Genomic DNA, 19549 nt, shown 5'->3' on the forward strand with positions numbered 1-19549 from the left:
GTTGTACCTTGTTGAAATCGTTGCCCTTACCTGGAGCCAGTGTTTATTGGGAAAATAGTTTGTAGGTTGAAGCCCAGTACAACTACAGCATTATCTGAAAGACATGGGCAACCCAGCGGAGCTACACCGAGTGCTGAAGACTTCATGTCTTAGGGTAGGACTAAACTAATGGAGGTGAGAAGGCAGTATTCTGAATCAGCTCACTGGTTTGTGGCAATGTATTGCTGTTTGTCATGCTGCTCTTTAATATTTAAGGCCACATCCCCTTGTAGACCTCTACCTGAGTCTTTCCCCAGAGGTGATGGTATGACTTACTGTAGTTGGTAAATATTATCAGAGTCCCTGTGCCACTTAGTACTTGTTCAGGCACCCATTTAAACCCCCAATAGTAGAATATTTCCAGGTTTAGATTAATCTAACAAGGTTTAGGTGGCCTAAATCCCTATTCATGTAAAAAATTACAACTGATACTCATTGTAAATGTATGGGAACTTTGGACTCATTTTGTGGAGTCGGTATTAGCTAGAGAAAAATCTCTAATCGTGCTTACACAACTGTTAGTTGAAAGGGCAGGCAGTAGGCCAGTGTTGCACAGACAGGAAGGGAAGTAAAGAGACGGTTCTGTTATGTCTTTAAGTCATTTTTGCCATTTACAGCTCTTCTTAACAATCTGTTTTCTTTTATTACCCAAATGTTTAATATTATTTTTATATCTGTGAACAAAAATGTGGTTTTATTTTCTCAAAGCTGTACTCTTGATTTGATAATATAAATAAAGATTGAATTGGCTTGGTTGTTTCAAAAGAATCACTGTATATTTTCTTTCATAGATCATTAAGTACTTTTAAATTCTGATTGATGTTGTAATACTGTACTTTATTTTTAACACAAAACTTGGCCAGACAGCAAAAATATTTGCCAGGAGAAACAATTTTGAAAAAGACAGATCGGCTTTTATTGCAGAAAAGTACATAGAAACTTGAATAGTAGAGGCAAAGTATTGTTTTATTTCTAAGCATCTGTAGACTGCTGATTAGTTGATAAGGCAGTTTCAGCATTTAAACAATATTAGGAAACTTACTCTAAAAAGTAGTATTTTATTCAAAATGCTTGATTTTGTTATTGCTACCAGAGATGATGATTCAGTCTCGTCAAACATGTGAAAAGGGAACTATTGCATATAATATTAAAATAGCGAACTGTTGATAATTTCAATCATTCTTACAGAATTGTTAGTGCCATGTACATACAACTGTAGCTATGTATTTACAGGCCTTGCATGAAAAGTGTGAAGATTCTCTACCAGGTATCAAGTAATTAATGAGGACCAGCTACTCAGCTTCATGTTCATGTTAGATGCTGTGTGAGATACTAGATTGGATCTCTTTTTTCAAGAAGCTTAATTAAGGAAGTAACACATAGCATAGATAAATGCACTATATAGGTCCATAGTTTGAGAAATGATGCACAACAGTGGTCATAAGATGGTGCATATTTAGTTCCCAAGAATCTCTTTAAGCTAAGGTTCAGGGCATTCTGTGAAGGAAAGGAACATGAGCAGAACCCTAAACCAGTAGTAGGATTTCACCCCCAAAATGTAAGAGCTCTCTTTCTCTTTCTGTCAGCACCCCTCCATGGGAAAGTAACAATGAAAGGAAATCCTAGGATCTTCAGCTGCTGTATTTTAATGGATAATACTGGCTGGGAGAGGAATTATTGCTCTCCTTCCTTTTAGAAATTATTCTTTCAACATTTTACCTGAAATACAGTTCCAAAGACTTATTTCATATGCCATCCTATATTTTGTTGATTTTTCAAACTAAAGGTACTAGTGTTCTGTGAAACAGATAGGACAGTGTCTTTATTAACTATTTTGAATTGATCGGAGTTCACGATTCCTATGAAATCGTCATTCTTGGGAAAATATATACTGGTGGAAATCTAAACTGTAGCTGAACCATTAAAAGATGTGTTATCTTGCTATATTTTTAGTCAGATTTGACATTATTCTTCTTATTCTCCACTCTCATCCTTCAGATAAATTCCTGCTTAAATGATTGGATAAAATCGAAAGCACAAAATAGTTGTTATTTTGACAACTACAATACAAAGAAAAATAAGTTTTCATAAATAGTACAAGTTTAGATTCTAGCATTGGGAAAATCTTTTGTATGTCTGCCAGTTTATAGCTGTATATTTAAGGGCCCCATAACTGAATTTTTTTTTTAAGATTTGGTGACTGTTTTTAAAAATTTTCTGTGAGTTGAGCATGGAAAATTTCCTTAGTGTTTTCTTAAAGAAAATCCAGAAGAATGTATAAAATGAGCCCCAGTAAACCTACTGTAATCTGAAGCATAAAAACATGTAAAGCTACAAATGTAAAAGAAGCTTAAAATGTTTTTCATGGAACTACCTTTATGGTGCTGCTGGATGGTAGAGTTTTTATTTTAAATAAAGACATTCCATTTTCCAGCACATGATTTATACAAGAAAACATATAATGTCCTGTTGAACATAGGCCAAACACATTCCCAGACGCTTTGTTACCCAAACCTTTTGAGGGATTTCTTTATAGATGTTTTTGGCAGAAGTGGTGATTTTAGAGGAAACATATAAGAAATACCAGATGCACTTTTCTGAATTGCCATAAATGGTTAAAAAATTATTTGTGATGATATAAACATCTGGGTATACTAGGCAGTGCCAAAATTTTAGTTAAAATGAGTTTATATCAATTAGGCAAATAAACCCTTTTTAATTTAATGGTTATATTTTTAAATGTGTTTTATTAATTCTTCTAAGTATAAAGGAAAACATTATGTAGAGATAAGATGAGAATGTTTTGAATTAATGTTTTGTGTATTTTTCCTTGTGTAGATGAGTAATTCAGAACATAAATCATTTATTCTTTTTGTTCTCTGTTCTTCCCAGAGAAAATCAATCACTGTTTAATTTATTTATAAAGAATTAATTCCTTTCTGTGTGTACCAAGCACTAAAGTAGGCACTGGAGACAAGGATCCCACCTTCAAGAGGTTTATATCAGGCATGAAGGGGAAGATTACATGTAATCACACATGCAACATACATGCAACAAATTGTTTCAAGTGGAAGGAGCAATTCATTCTACTTGGTGGTGGTGGTATGGAGGGATTGAAAAGGCTAGGGAATGGTGTATTTGAGCTCATCTGAATGATGAATAGGTATAGCTAAGCAAGCAGGAAATTGGGAAAGACGGGGAGGAATTCATGTAAAGCCACATGGCAGAATCCGGAAACTGGCTGAAGATCTAGTGGACTAGTAATGACTAAAGGGGAGACGGAAGTGGAAGCGGACTCTGTGAGGAGGAGTGAAGCTATAAGTATGGATCCCAAACAAGTGGTAAACTGGGACCCAAATGACAGAAGGGTAAATAGAACTGAGTAGAGGTTGTGGTGAGTTGGAGAATTTGCTACAAGGGGGCTGCAAATTCTCAGCTCCATCCAGCTGTTGCCATGCAGGAAGTGGGCCCAATGTTGCCAGATACACAGATCTTTCCAGACATACTGGAAATGTATACTTTTATGTGAAATATTTCAATTTTTTAATGTGACACCTAATTTAAGTTTTTCTAAAAACCCTATGTGGGCTGAACAAAACATTTCTTTGGGCCAGATTTAGCCCATGCTGATAGGCAAGAGGGAGCTTTCAGAAAAGTGTTGAGGTTCTGACTGCAGACCAGAAGGCCTTTTGTCATTATTTTCTATAGTGATGATGAGATTCTGCAAGTGGGAGCATTATTATAATGATGTTGCTTTTCACTGACAAAATTGCAGTCCTTCCTTTCGGAATATGGCTGGTCTGTGTGAACCTTTATAAATTATGTATGTAACTTGACTCACAATATTCAGTCTTTTAAACAGTTTTGTTTCAACATTGAAAAATACAATACAGATAATCTGAATTCATACTGAAGGATTGAGGGAGCAGGGTGGAGGGGGAAGATGAATTTGATCTGGTTACATTTAAAATGTTTATTAAAATCTCTTTGAAATGCATGTATTAACTCTAGTTTAAGTGTACAAATAACACAGTAGACCTCAACATTGCTATTTCAATTCAGTCACAGATTTTAATCTGGTGAAATTCAAAGTAATGAAGTTATGCTATATTAATAAATTCTTTTCCTGTGAGTTCATTGCTGGGAATTGGGATTTCAAATTTTACTTTTCACTCTGCAATTAATAATTACAATTACTGAACAAGAAAGCATTCACCATGTACTCTGGATCTTAAAATTCTGTGTCTGATATGATTGAAAAGAATTGAGTTAAAAGACAAAGCAGATGTGAATATGTCTAGCTTCAAATGTAAATAAAATATAAAATGCCTTTAAAAAATATTCTTTGGTGTTGTAAAGAAAGTAATCTTGTATAACTTGAAATTGTGTAATAAAAAGACCATTTCTAGCTTTTGCTTTGATTATAGTTCATTAAATGAAGAGGTCAGACTTCCTTATATTAGATTTAATTTATCAGATTTAAATATACTTTTTTTGGTAACCAGTACAAGGAAGACACTAGACCCAGTTTATTTACTGACTTATCTATAAATGAAATCATCTAACATTTTTTTCTTTTTTCTCTTGACTCCTTTGCCTTGCTTCATAAAGATAACAAGATAAAATGGAGGAAAAATTATCAAGTTAATTATCAATGTTAATGTTAACCAAAGTGATACATATTATTGAAATTGGTTAAGGCTCGATTGAAAGGTAAACTTCAGTTATTTTAAGAAATCAGATAAATGAATATTAATGCTTTATATAGCACCTTATTGTTCAGAAAAGTCGTATTTAATCATTTAGTATGAGTCTCTTAAAATTCCTTGAGATGAGCATGCATGTTTTACAAAATAGGCAACAAAGTCTAACTGTGATGACAGGACCATGAATCATATCCAGGTCTTGTGACAGGAACATAATTCACTGTAGATCTTCAGACTCTCCAGTCCAGTTCCAACCACCTTTCTTTTCTCAGTCAAGTGACTGTAAGTAAACTTGACTTGAGTCCTGTCCAAGGGAGAAAGTCATGAAATAGCCTAATGGCTTTGTAAGGAGTGTGACTTAATTTTATGATGTTCTCTGAAGACAGTATTACAGTGCAGTGTTATTAATACAAATAAAATATAACATTATGTGCTGATTTGTTATAGTCAATTACATTGTATGATCAATTTTTATTTTAAATCAAGTGATGAAGACCATGGTGCCATTTCTAGGTATTTGGCAGGTTTTAGGATGTCATATATTCAGGGTAACTATTTCCCAAACTAGACTAAAACTCAGTTGCAGTGTGCCCCCTGCCTTTAAAAAAAAAAACTTGCAAAAGATTATTTTGACATGTTAGATTATTTCACAGTGATTGATATTATATTTAACTAAAAACCCTTCTCTGAACACATTTTGCTTGCCCATTCATATACAATTCTGATATCATTGTGGTTTGAATTAGTGTTCAGATTTTGTGGAGAAATATTCAGAATCTCTGATAGGAGGAGAATCAGAGAGGAAAAAAAAAGTCTGTAGGGACCTTTGAAAGTTGGCATTTGACTTTCTTTCCTAAACTGTCCTAGTTAGAGCTGTTCTGCCACTCCCTTCCCCCAAATTTTGAGGGTTTTTCCTAGATTCAAATATCAGAATACATTTAAAGTACTCCTTGAATTTGAAACAGCCCTCTGCATGCCTGTAAGAATATGCAGAGTTACCAGTTCTCTACCGTATGTGCTCAGGACTACTTTGTATTCTGGTAATGAGTTTAAGAAATTTGTACACTATTATTTTGGCCTTAAAGATGTTTTGACCCTATCTTTCAGAACACAGTGGTTTTAGTCAAAATTATACCAAAATTAATGAGTTTTCATCAAGAAAACATTTTTGATTATAACTTGAAGACCGATTTCTTAATCAGTTTTTCATAAAGTTAACATTTGCCAGTTTACCAGAATCAAGTTTTTGCTCTGTGAATTTTACTCTGATGAAATCTATCATTCAGCTTTGTCTTTTCTTTTTTAATAAGAGACAGTATACTGTAGTGATTATATCCTGGTTATGCTCCAAAGTAGTGCTATCCAATAAAAATATAATGGAAGCAACATTTATAAGATTTTTTAGCAGCCATGTTAAAAAGGTAAAAAGATACAAGTGAAATTAATTTTAGTAACATTTTGTATAACCCAGTATATCCAGAATATTATCATTTTGACATGTAATCAATAAAAAAAATCACTAATCTTTGAAGAAGGTAAGTAGGAGGAGGGGAATCTTAGAGAAGAGAAAGGGGAGGTGAAGGTGGGTTAAGCCTGACCTCTGTCCCTCTACCTTTTTTTTATAACCTTGGGGAGGAGTTTCGGAGGATGAAAGAGAAGACTCTGCCCATCTTCACTCTGGCTCTTATTTTAGCTTGTGAGTGGGAAGGTTAATTGAGAACATCAACAAGAGATTACTTCCTTTTCTTCCTCTGAATAGTTGAGAATTCTAATTACATTCCAAATGTAGTAAAAGAAAAGGCCCAAATAGCACCATGTGTTCATAGTATTTATTGTACATTAAGAATCTAAAATGTCTTTTACTGACTCAGACTTTAATAATAGTCTTGTTTTCTCCCTCTTTCTTTCTTTCTTTTTTAAATGTCCAAACTTAAAATCCTTACTGGAAAGAAAATGTTTGTAGTAGATTTTCCAAACACAAACTTTGGTTTTATAATATGGTTATGGCAACCACCTCTATTTTGGTAAAGTTAGATTATTATATGAATTACTTTTTTCAATTTAGAAAAACCACAAGCCATTGCAAACAATTTAACTGGACACTTTATACATACATTTAGTACTGTAAGGTAGAATTTTAGGCATTGTATAAGAGAGAATGAAAACAAAGTAGATGGCCCTGGCCTAAACTATAAGGTTCAAAGAAAGTGTCTTTTGGGAAAGTTACCTGGGAACTGAGACGTGAAGGGTAAATAGGCATTAACAGGCAGCATCAATGGAAAAGAGCTTTCCAGGCAGAAGAAAAAAGCATTTTTTCTTACTCGTAGAAGTCTCAGAGTGGAATTGAGAGTCTAGAAATAAACCATGCATTTATGGTCAATTGATTTTCAGCAAGAGTGCAGTAGAATAATTTTTTCAACATACGGTACTGGAACAACTGTATATCCACATGCACAAGAAGTTGGACCCCTACCTCAGACCATGTACAAAAATTAACTCAGAGTAGATCATAGAACCTACATTTTAGAGTTAAAATTGTAAAACTTAAATGTATAGCAGCAAATCTTTGTCATGTTGAGTTTAAGCAGTTTCTTAGCTATAACACTAAGCACAAGCAACAACAGAAGAATGAATTGGACTTCATAAAAATTAAAAACCTTTGTACTTCAAAAGATACCATCAAGAAAGTAAAATAACAATCCACAGAATGGGAGGAAATACTTGCAAGTCATATCTGATAAGGGAACTTGGATCCAACTACTACTAGGAAATGCAGCATAACTCAAAGAGTAGGTTTGCAGAAAGATGTCAGAGTCTAGTGTTTGGTTGTTTTCTTGATTTGAAAAGTAGAGCTATGCTGCAAAGCAGTGTCCTTCATTTCTCTGAGAAGGAAACCTGTAAACTAACTTGAATAAGCATCTCCTTCAGCCTGTGCTATCCTTTTCTGAGGTACCAGGTGTAAGCTTTGTGGGCCTGGCTGAAAGTTTCTTAGTCTGGGAATCCTTGGCTGTGGCGTGGATGAATTTATGAACAGGTCTCCTGTTGTAATTCTAGACTTTGCCTTTAATATTGCTCCAATTCCAACTATTCCACCAAGCTCTTACAGATTTTGCTTCCTTTTTACATAAGATTTTTCAGTAGTCCAAACACCCTTCTAAGTCAGTCACGAGCTATATAGTATCTTGATTAGTATGTTAGAACCAGTGATCTGAATTTTTATTTTCCAGTTTATTTACCCCAGAATACTTGCCCTATCAGCTGCATCCTAGGCCACAGTCTTAGTTGTGTTAGATAATTTTCTTCGTCAGCTCACCAAAAAACAGAATCCGGCCAGGAAAAAGGAAAATCTAAAATTGTCCTTTCCATTTCTTCCTGTTAAAGAGCTGGCTCTGGAAATGTTTCATGCAAGGAAGCAGTAATAAAAATATCTTCTTTGCTATTAAGTTTCTGAAGAGAATGAAAACCTTTTTTTTTTTTGGTTTTTAAATTTTCTTTTAAAGAATTGATTACTTTATGGGGTAAAGCATGTGAATTTATGTATACTCTGCCTTTAGGTAACTTTTTTACTAGAGAGCCTAGTTCTTTGAGTCAAAGAAGGGATAGAAGCAATTGAAAATTCCTAATTAGAGTAAGTGCATATATTCATAGTTTACAGTAAAGATGTCATAAATCTCGTTATATATTCACCCAGACTATTTTAATCAGTTAATAACTGTCTTTATTCACATGTTTTAAAACAGATGAGCTGCGAGAAGAAATGCTGGATGATGTACAAAAGAAACTGATGAACTTAGTGAACAGCACAGAAGGAAAAGTGGACAAGTATGCTCTGCCTTTTAGCTTTTATATTAAATTTTACAGAGATTACTTTTATGGTAAAAACAACTACATGTCCATGTTTATATGTGATTAAAGTTTTTAAAAGTTTAAAGTTTTCTTTTTCTTACATATTGATGAGATGTAGATAGTTTTAATTTGAGGAGTCAGTAGAATAACTTCTTGGTTTTTTTTCTTTTTTTCTTCTCTTGGTTTTTAAGTAGATTTTTCCTTGCTCAATTTTTTTTCTTAAAAGCATACAAAAGTTAAAACATCACCACAAGATGAAGTACTAGAATTATTTCACTGTTCTTTTTTGCTCTTTTTACAGTCCTTAAATGAGTATATCTTGCTTAAACATGTTAGGTCTGAAATCTATGTATATATGTAATATAGGCATACCTCATTTTATTGCACTTTAGAGATACTGCATTTTTTAAACAAATCGAAGGTTTATGGCAATCCTGCATTAAGCAAGTCTGTTGGCACCATTTTTCCAAAAGCATTTGCTCATTTTGGGTCTCTGTGTCACATTTTGGCAATTCTTGAAGTATTTCAAATTTTATTATTGTATTTGTCACATTAACCATGTGATCAGTCATGTTTGATGTTACACTGTAATTGTTCTGGGGTGGCACAGCCTGTGCCATGTAAGATAGCAAACTTAATTGGTAAATGTATGTGTTTCACTGATCCGCTTAACTGGCTGTTCCTCCATCTCTCTCACTCTCCTTGGGCCTCCCTGTTCCAAGCACATCATTATTGAATATAAGCCACTTAATACCCTATGATGTCCTCTTAAGTATTCAAGTGAAAGGAGGAGTTGCATCCTCTCACTGTAAATCGAAAGCCAGAAACGATACATTAGTGAAGAAGTCATCAAACATCGAGAGAGGCTGAAAGCTAGGCTTCTCGCAGCAAACAGTCAAGTTGTGTTTCTTCACAAACAATGCAGTTTCTTGAAGGAAATTAAAAGTGCTACTCCAGTGAATGCATGACTGGTAAGAAAGCGAAACAGCCTTATTGCTTATATGGAGAGAGTTTGAGTGTTCCGGATAGATCAAACCAGCCACCACATCCCCTTAAGCCAAGCCTAATCCAGAGCAAAGGCCTACCTCTCTTCAATTCTGTGAAGGCCAAGAGAGGTGAGGCAGCTGCAGAAGAAAAGTTGGAAGCTAGCAGGGGTTGTTTCATGAGGTTTAAGGGAAGAAGCTGTCTTCATCATAAAAGAGCACAAGATGAAGCAGCAGGTGCTGATGGAGAAGCTGCAGTAAGTTATCCAGATCTAACTAAGATACGAATGAAGGTGGCTACATGAAACAATAGCTCAGTGTAGGTGAAACACCCTTCTGTTGGAAGAAGATGCCAGCTAGGACTTTCGTAGCTGGAGAGGGGAAGTCAGTACCTGGCTACAGAGCTTCAAAGGACAGATTGAGTCTCTTGTTGGGGGCTAATGAAGCTGGTGACTAAGTTGAAGCTCATTTACCATTCCAGAATCCTAGGGCCCTCAAGAATTATGCTAAGTCTAGTCTGCTTGTGCTCAATAAATGAAACGACAAAGCCTGGATGAAGACACATGTGTTTATAACATGATATACTGGATATTTTAAGCCCACTATTGAGACCTACTGCTCAGAAAAAGAAATTGCTTTCAAAAGATTACTGTTCATTGACAGCACACCTGGTCACCCAAGAGCTCTGATGAAGGTGGACAGTGAGATGATTGCTGTTTTCATGCCTGCTAGCACAGCATTCTGCAGCCCATGGATCAAGGAGTGGATTTTACTATTTATTTACTATTAAAGTCTTACTATGTAAGAAATAGATTCCATAGGCTATAACTGCTATAGATAGTGATTCCTTTTATGGATCTGGGCAGTCAATTGAAAATCTTCTGGAAAGGATTCACCATTTGTGATTCATGGTAAGAGGTCACAGTATCAACATGAACGGGAGTTTGGAAGAAGTTGATTCCAGCCCACATGGATGACTTTGAGGGATTCAAGTCTCCATTGGATGAAGTAACTGAAGATGTGGCACACCTTAGAACCGAAGAAACAGCACAAGAGCTAGAATTACAAGTGGAGCCTAAAGATGTGACCGAATTGCTGCATCTCGTAACACTTGCATGGATGAGGCGTTGCTTCCTGTGGATGAGCCGAGGAAGCGGTTTCCTGAGATGGAATCTACTCCTGTGAAGATACTGTGAAGATGGTTGAAATGACAACACAGGATTTAGAATATTACATAAATTTAGTTGATAAAGCAGCAGCAAGGTTTGAGAAACTTGACTCTTTTAATTTTGAAAGTTCAGTTGTAACATGCTATCAAACAGCATCACATGCTACAGAGAAATCATTTGTGAAATGAATCAATTGATGGATTCATTGTCTCCTTTTAAGAAATTAACACAGCTGTCTCAGCATTTAGCAACCACCACCCTGATCAGTCAGCAGCCATCAATACTGAGGCAAGACCATCCACCAGGAATAAGATTATGACTCATTGACAATTCAGATGATGGCTAGCATTTTTTAGCAACACAAGTATTTTTCAATCAAGATAGGTACATTTTTTTTCTTAAACGTAATGCTGTTGCACATAGACCACACTATAGTGTTAACCTAACTTTTATATGCACCTAGGATACCAAAAAAGTTCATTTGACTCATTTTATTGCAGTACTTGCTTTATTGTGGTGGTCTTGAACCAAACTTGCAGTATCTCTGAGGTATGCCTGTATATCATTAATTTTGATATTATTAGCACATTTTAAAGTAATGTAAATGGGGAAATACAAGCATAACCATTAAGCATACGAACCATCATCACCATTAAGGTGGGGAGGGAAAAAATCTAAGTCTCCTTAAAGTAGGTGTCACCCAAGACAGGAACTGAGAATTACTTAATGAGATACCATCTCAGTTGATTATTTGGTTGAAGAAAGCAAATGGCTAATAAGTGATGTTTTGTAAGGTCTACGTTTGGGTCTTACTGAAATATTCTTAATTAGACTTGCCAATATTCTTTAAAGTTACTTTAAAATATTTTATTGTTTAGTCTTTTATAATTAAGTATAATTAAATATTTTTGTGGTTAGTGTTTATTCTTTAGGTACACTAAATATTGGGATAACTTTTGAATTAGCTTGAGCCCCTTCTGTCTTCACTTTCAGAGTCCTAATGAGAAACCTCTTCATTGGACATTTCCACACACCAAAAAATCAGCGTCATGAAGTGTTACGATTGATGGGAAGCATCCTGGGTATCAAAAGAGAGGAAATGGAGCAGGTGACTGAACAATGAAAGCCATTCCAAATACATTCATAACTGAAATAGTTCATTGTACAAAATTGGTTTCATTTACTATATATAACTGTCCCTGAATTCAGTTTTGTCATTGTGGAAATGTAATTATTTCATACTACAGTGAAGAGGTGGATTGTTCAATTTGTATAATACAAGTTCAAATGTTTTGTAACTTATAATCCACATCTTATATCAGAATGCTAAAATTTTGGGATATGAATTCTCAACTCTTATTCAAGAGTGCGTGGGACAGCATTTCATTATATTTGTAGCCTCTATAGAAAGTGTTTACTAGAAATTGGACTTGAAAAACATGGTTTGCTACCCTTTGAAATCATGTAACATGGTTTGCTACCTTTTGAAATCATGTGGTAATTTTTTTCCTTTCTTGTATTGGTAACATTTTTTGTTTTAAAATAATTTTTCAGTTGTTGAATGAAGGTCAGGGTGGTGTTACAAGGTGGATGACTGGGTGGCTTGGAGGAGGATCAAAAAGTGTCCCCAACACACCTTTGAGGCCACATCAGCAATCTGTGCTTAACAGTGTAAGACTGGTTTTATTCCTATTGTATATGAATGGAGAAATGATTGTACACCACATTCATTTGTGAAGAATCAGATTTCTTTTTTAGGTTATTTTATACAGCCCCCTTATTTTGGAGTTGTGGAAACAGATCCAGAGAGATGATTAGCGTAAGGATAATAAGCCAGTTTGAATAATTTTATGGATACAGGTCATATTTTAACTTTTAATTTACATGGTACTTCTATGTTTCTAAGTATTAACTAACTGTTCCTTTCTTTGTGTTTGCTCATGCTGCTGTAGGTACACATTACTTGTCTGTCTTACTACTAAATTATGAGATTCTTAAAGACAAAAGCTTTATTTTATGTAATGTATCTACCTAGTTAATCAGCTAATGACTATTTATTGAGCACCTGCTGTGTTCCAAACTGATCTAAGCATTGGGGATCAGCAGCAAAGGAAAGCGCCTGCCCTCGATGAGCTTATTTACTAGTAGGAGGAAGCAGTTAAACATGGAAACATGCTGTTTGGTATGTAGAAGGCTTAAGAGAATGTTAATCGAATGGAATAGCACCGAGGATCAGAATGTGGAGTTTACTTCTTTATTTTCTTAATAAAGAGGAAACAAGATAGGTGACCTACCCAGAGCTGGTTAAAGATAAAACCCAATTCTAAGTTGGATGGCACAAAATTTAATATAAAGGAAAGATCTATGCTATATTATTTTAATCTCATAATATTATTAGTGAGTTTTTTGTTATATTCATTAACTGATTATTTTACTTTAGGAAAATATGACAGCTTGAAACTGTTTTCTGTCAGTATAATTTTTCATGTCTTTTATATCAGCAGTTATTAAAATGATTTAAGATTTGATGTCTTAAATTCCATTAATGGCAAGAAATGTGTTATCAGGTAGCTAATTCTGACTAAGATTTGTACTGAGCATTGTCATCAAATATTATAGCTTAAATTGTTGAAGTTTTTAATACTGTGTAACTAAACTACTAGCAGTTTTAATTGTTCATAAAGCTTATTTATAAAGAAATGATTCAGATGGCATGATTAGTTTTTAGTATTTAATTAGAATAACTGGCATATTTTTTTAGTAGCAAATATGGTGAATGTAGTGAATATAATTTTAATATCTGCCTAATATAATCCAAATATTTTTTCTTAGTCTTTTTCAGAACTTTTTGTTAAATTTCTAGAAACAGAATCTCATCCATCTATTCCACCACCAAAGCTTTCTGTTCATGATATGAAACCTCTAGATTCACCAGGAAGGAGAAAACTAGATACAAATATATCAGAAAGTTTTAAAGGTAAATCCAGATATTAATTTTTTTCTACAATTAAAAATTGTTTAATATATGGTTATATTTTATTATAGTGATAGGAACTAATATTTTAGTGTTTTTGAAAATGTTTATTACAAAGCCTTGCAAAATTCCATTAAGGCATTAGATTTTGGCTATATAGATTTGTAGAGCAATCTGACATTTAATTTGGTTTAATTTAAACAATATGAAATATTTCCCCTTTGTAGGTCAGAATAATTTTTCTCTTTCTGCATGAGCCACTTTGAATTATTCTTCCTGGAATTGGTAGTGAAGTAGTGTGGACCTTTGCTTGGTTAGTTGTTTTCCTTTCTCACTAATGGTGTTTATTGCTCATCAGAGAAGTGTAGCTCATGGATGAGAAAGATGTTTTTCCCTGTGAAAATTTAGATGTTACACTCATAACCAAACCGTGCTATGTTAATAATATTTATAAGAGCAGTTTAGTAAATTGGCTTAGAGATCTAAGAACATTAAGAAGTGTTCCTATATATTGGAAGGGCTGCCTATAAGCAAATGCTTTGGTGGTTCTATATGTATGTGTAGTTTTCTATCCCAGTAGGTAGTAAAGGTCTTACTTATATTCATATCCCCTATAATGGCATGTAGTAAAATTTCTTGAGTTGAAATTGAAGTATAATCCATTAGGCCATAAACAGATTCTTTATTGAAGGGCCTGTCTTTTATCTGAAATCTTCATATTTTATAACAATTTTAATGAATTTTCAAATTTTAGTTTAAGATTAGCATATGTTTGTTGGACTTTATATGTTATATACTCAAGTTTATGTCACATCAGATACTTAAATTTGGGCAAAATATTAAAGAATTTGTATTCTGAAAATTTAAAACATCCTTAGTCATTTAGATGAATATTTCTATTTTCTTGAGCTTTAATAAAAGGAGAAAGTGGTAGACTTTATTATTTAGATTAAATGTTTGGCTGCTAAATTTGGTGAAAAGTCTTAACTTTATCTAACGGGTTAGACTGTACTTAACACGGTTACACAAGGTTGTAGTATCTTGAAGCAGATTCCAAAATTCATAATGGCAGGGTTTCCCTCTCCCTTACTCTTGTTCCCTCTTCTTTCCTAGTCTCCCCGACTTTAGTTATCAAGTCACGTACCTGACCAGATTTGTATTGATCAGAGACAAAAGCCAGTGATGTTCTGAGTTGGTAAAGGGTTTGCATGAAAAAAGTAAGTTTAGTCTTTAATCCTGGATTTGAAAGTGTGTGGTAAGGGTCAGGCCTTACTAAGTAGCACCAGTAGCTTTGCCAGAGTTTGGAAAGTTGTCATTCCCAAGAAAGTACAGCTTGGGGACTCGGGTGCTTGATGGTAAGTAGATGTGATGAATTTTTCTCAGTGCTTTCTTTGTTTTAAAGGTTTCTTTCATTTGAGCTTCCCCTTACTGAAGTGGGGACGTGTAAGTCTCTTAACAATGAAGCTATTAGTGTGCTAACTTGGGTAATAAAGTAGAGTTCTATCCACTAAGACATTAGGACATAAACCAAATACCTATTTCAATGAAACTATTGTTTTCAAACCTTTGAATGTCTAAAAAATAATCACATAATGTAACACATATATTGTTTTTCCTTTGGTATGTTAATACTAAATCTGATTGTTACCATTGTAATGGGGGTGCCAATTTTTTCATGGCCGTGATGATTATTTGGGGAAAGCAAGCTCTCAAGTCCTTCAACTTTCAGGTGGGGATTGGAGAGTTTGCTTTACCATAGCAAACACCGCTTAAAAAGCTGTTACTGTAGCAAATAAAGTAGATTGGTTATATAGCTGGTGTTTAAATATAGGACAAAAATATGAATGTGTGTAATAAAGTCTTAGCTGTACATACAAGAATTCCTCTCCCCCACGCTTCTCTCTTATTGTCTGATTTCACCTTCCTGTGTTTCACATGCCCAGCAGCAGCATGAATTAAATTCATCTGGGGGCCAAATCTGGAAACCTGAAATAAATAATGCTTTGACAAATCACATATAGGAGACTGAATAATTTGTGTTTTATCATTTAGATGCAACAGAATCCAGGTCCGGTAGAAGGACAGATGTGAATCCATTCTTGGCTCCCCGCTCCGCCGCTGTACCTCTTATTAACCCAGCCGGACTTGGACCTGGGGGGCCTGGGCATCTTCTTTTGAAACCCATCTCAGATGTGTTGCCCACATTTACACCTTTGCCAGTGTCACCTGACAGTAGCGCTGGAGTTGTGTTGAAAGACTTGTTAAAGCAATAGATGATTCTTAAGCCAGCGACAACATATATAGCACTTTAAAGAAACCATGGACACTATGTGTGTGTACTTTATCACCAAGTGGCCTTTTGGAAAAAGTCATTATTTGTTTGCAGTTGTACTTCCTTAAAATTTAATAAAAATACTCTTTATGTTTTTAGAAATTGCAGGTGTCACAGGAGGAAATGTTTGCTGTATTATCTGCTTTTTTCCTTCTCTGATTTGACCTAATTCAAGCTAGAAACATCTGATCTTTCATCTTATTTACAAAATGAGAAAAATAAAAAGATACAATACTAGTAGCTATATATCAGCTCTTTATTTTCTTCTCTGATTTTCAGGTTTATTGAAGTTAGAGACATATGGCTTATCTTTTAAAATTCAAGAGATTTACAAAAAAAAATACTAGTGGCTTATCTGTATAGTGCAGACAATTGATCTGAAGCATATATTAATCATCTTTAGAGGACTCGGTGCAGACAGGCCAGGAACAAGGTTGTCTCTTGAAGGTCATAGATGTCCTGAGGCGGAATGTGTATGCATGTGGTTCTGTGCAATTTTATCACATGTGGATATGCATGTTATCACCACCACAGTGCAGATAGAGAACAGTTCCATCAAGGGTCCTTCACGCTGCCCTTGTGTGATCATAGCCACCTCCTTCCTTAACCCCTCCTTTCTAGCAGTCACTAACTGCTCTCCGTCTCTGTAATCTTGTCATTTTGAGAGTGCTATATAAATGAGGTCATATGGTATGTAACCTTTTGAGATTTTCACTCAACATAATTCCCTTGAGATCCCTCCAAGTGGTTGCTTGTATTGGTAGTTTGTTCTTTTGTATTGTTAAGTACATACTGTGGATATATGTTCAGTTTGAAGAGCTAAGGTTATTTTTAAAGGTATCATTTCAAACTAATTGTTTCCTCATACATGAAGACACACACACAGCTTTTGTGTAAGTATGAAACTGTACAGTTGCATTTCCACAGCTGTAATTAGCAATATCACTAAACATGACACCTCCTGCCTCTGTCTGAGGTGTTAAAGGTAAGAGAGCTGTCAATCCAGGAGTCCTCCATTCTCATCCTTGTGCTCATTTGGAGGTAGTGAAATCACTTCATCAATACCAGCACCAGGTGTTTGGAACCGAAGAGTAAGAGTATTTCTTTATAAACCCCTCATGAAATATCCTGACTTGGAACTTAATTATATTCAGGATGTTCATGTTTGTATTCATTGTTGAAATTGTACATTTAAAGACAGTTCTTGCAAATTTTGTAAATGTGGATAAGCCTTTAAAATAGAAACATCTGTGTAACAAGGAAAGGTGAAAATGATACTTATCCGAATATGTAAATAGGCCCTGCTGTATGCAGGCTAAATTTGGTTGTTTGTAAATTTTGCTGTGATTAACTATCTACTGTATTTAGAAGATTGGGATTCTTTATGTGTTGATGGGTGAACCTTGGTTTTTCTGCAAGATTTAGTAACTGAGACATTGCTGCTTCAGAACATCACCTGTCTCCTTAGCTAATTTATTTATATTGCCATTCTTTATTTAGTACACTTTTAAAGGAAATAGTCATACAAGTTCTATGTTAGAACTGTCAGAATGCCTCCTATCTGTTTTGCCCATTGTAACTTCTCTGTGAAATTATCACCCTTAGTTTCTATAAGATCCTTCAAAGATACTTTAACTGACCATCCTAAATTATTTGCCACTTGCCATTGAAGTTTCATTTCAGTGTGAGGCATCTGAAATAAAAGTTTCTAAAGTTAAAAAAAAGACCCATGATCTTTCATTTTGAATGAAGAACATGCAAAAAAACGTTTCTCTAAATTTCAAAAGGAGGTGCATAATGGGTATTTAAGTAGCAGGTCATCATATTTTAAATGCCTTTTATGACATTTTGATTATTCTGTGCTCAAAACAGCCTGCCCTCCCTCACCCCATAGTTTAATCTAAGTTTGAAAGCTCTTATGGGTAGATTACCTCTCTACACATCACTGAATGACCTTACGTGGCTGCTGTTTAAGTAAGTATGTGACCTTGTCCGCAGCTGTAGTACCTAATGTTTCGGTTGTGTCGTCAATGACACTATAGCTCCCTGGTATGCATACTAAGTGTTTGTTGATCTAAACCAGACATAACTCCTCTACTTTTCTGAAACTAAGTTGTGTCAGAGATGAACCATCTGCTTAAACAATCTTCCTAGTTACCATATAGCGATAAAGCCTGTAATTCTATTGTTAGCAATAGGACATTGCTAACAGTAATTCTAATGCAATATCTAACTGCAGTAACTTTCCTGTTTACTTCTTTATAATCTCACCAGAAGTTGTGGTTGAATTTTGCCTTAGCTGCTGCAGCTTTTCACAACATTCCTAATGGTTTTCAACTGCTGGACTATAACAAAATCCATCCAGCCATTGAGTTTGATTTTAGTATAATCCTGCATCATGTGGTTGATTGAGTTTTAGTTTCTGCCATTATTGATTTAAAAGAAAAAGAAACAGCCAAAATTAAACAATAAAAAGTGACAAGAGAGGAATAACTTTGTTAAAACCAGCTAATTAAAATATTAAATATCCCTCTAAATAAAGCCTTCAGTTTATTTCAATCTTTTAATGGTTAATTGAAAGGGGAGAAACTCTCAAAATACCCAATCAGTAGGTGGAAAAACAAACTGTCTTCAGGGACAGGAGAGTGGTGAGAATTATTGAGAAGTGCTATTCATCAAATATAAAGCATTTGAGTTTAATTCTAAAGCTAATGAAGTTTTTCATATATCCAAGTATTTAAAATGTGTTGCATCAAGAAAAATTTAGTCTTGTATATATCAAGTAAGTATAACTGATATTTTATATATTCCTATGGAAAAAGTAATGGTACTTTTAATGTTCTGTCATTTGTGATTATTTACCAGTCTTTACTTTTTAACTTATTAAGGTTTCTCTACTTAAAATCAGTAAGTTGTCTTTTGATTTTTAGGAAAATATCTAAATGTGAGAAATTTACAACCCAACCTTAATACTGGGTTGTGTTTTATAGAGCTAAAGTCAATGCATTTCTGAATTTCTCAGGAGCACTGCAGTGCAAAAAAATACTCCAAATAAAAATGATATATGTAAGTTGGCAATGTCTTCACCCACAATAAAAAAATTTTTTAGCAAACAGCTGCTGACTTTTTCTTTAGAAGGGGGAGAAATGACTTACACATGTTGTTTATAGCAGCAGTTGATGAACTACTGAAGCTAGTGTCTTCAAGTGTTCACCGGATGTCTGCTGTTAGGGTATTATTTGAGCCTTGGAAATACTACGTATGAACAATTTAATAGATGCTTAAGATACGTATGAAAAGAGGACCTGATGTTTTAGCCAGCCTTTTTGTTTTCTATTTTTTTTCCTTCAGAGGTCATCTGAGTCATTGTACTCCTGGTGTTTCTGCATGATCATCAGTTGTGTCTTCATTTTTTCTTAGATATGTAACTTGAATTCTTTTAACTGTTCATATGATAGTAGTACTGGAAGGGACATGGGTTTTTAAGTTGAGATGGATTG

At 34.5% G+C, this 19549-nt stretch overlaps 1 protein-coding gene across 7 annotated transcripts in view; it reads left to right on the plus strand.

The window, feature by feature from the left end:
- Positions 1 to 16286, plus strand: part of TRIP11 (thyroid hormone receptor interactor 11) — a 65798-nt gene extending 49512 nt beyond the window's left edge. For 4 of the 7 annotated variants that reach the window (XM_017657191.3, XM_017657190.3, XM_017657189.3 and 1 more), the window contains 5 exons: positions 8486 to 8567; positions 11737 to 11851; positions 12298 to 12414; positions 13576 to 13720; positions 15770 to 16286. In XM_017657191.3, coding sequence (XP_017512680.3) covers positions 8486 to 8567; positions 11737 to 11851; positions 12298 to 12414; positions 13576 to 13720; positions 15770 to 15990 — 680 coding nt within the window. In that variant the 3' untranslated portion in view covers positions 15991 to 16286. Of the gene's footprint in view, positions 1 to 4650; positions 4753 to 8485; positions 8568 to 11736; positions 11852 to 12297; positions 12415 to 13575; positions 13721 to 14830; positions 14935 to 15769 lie in introns of those variants that run through there. The other 3 variants (XR_005053940.2, XM_073241964.1, XR_005053941.2) reach the window with 3 other exon arrangements.
- The last annotated feature ends 3263 nt before the right edge of the window (positions 16287 to 19549 follow it).

Source organism: Manis javanica, chromosome 8, assembly GCF_040802235.1.
Source record: "Manis javanica isolate MJ-LG chromosome 8, MJ_LKY, whole genome shotgun sequence".
NCBI lineage: Eukaryota > Metazoa > Chordata > Mammalia > Pholidota > Manidae > Manis > Manis javanica.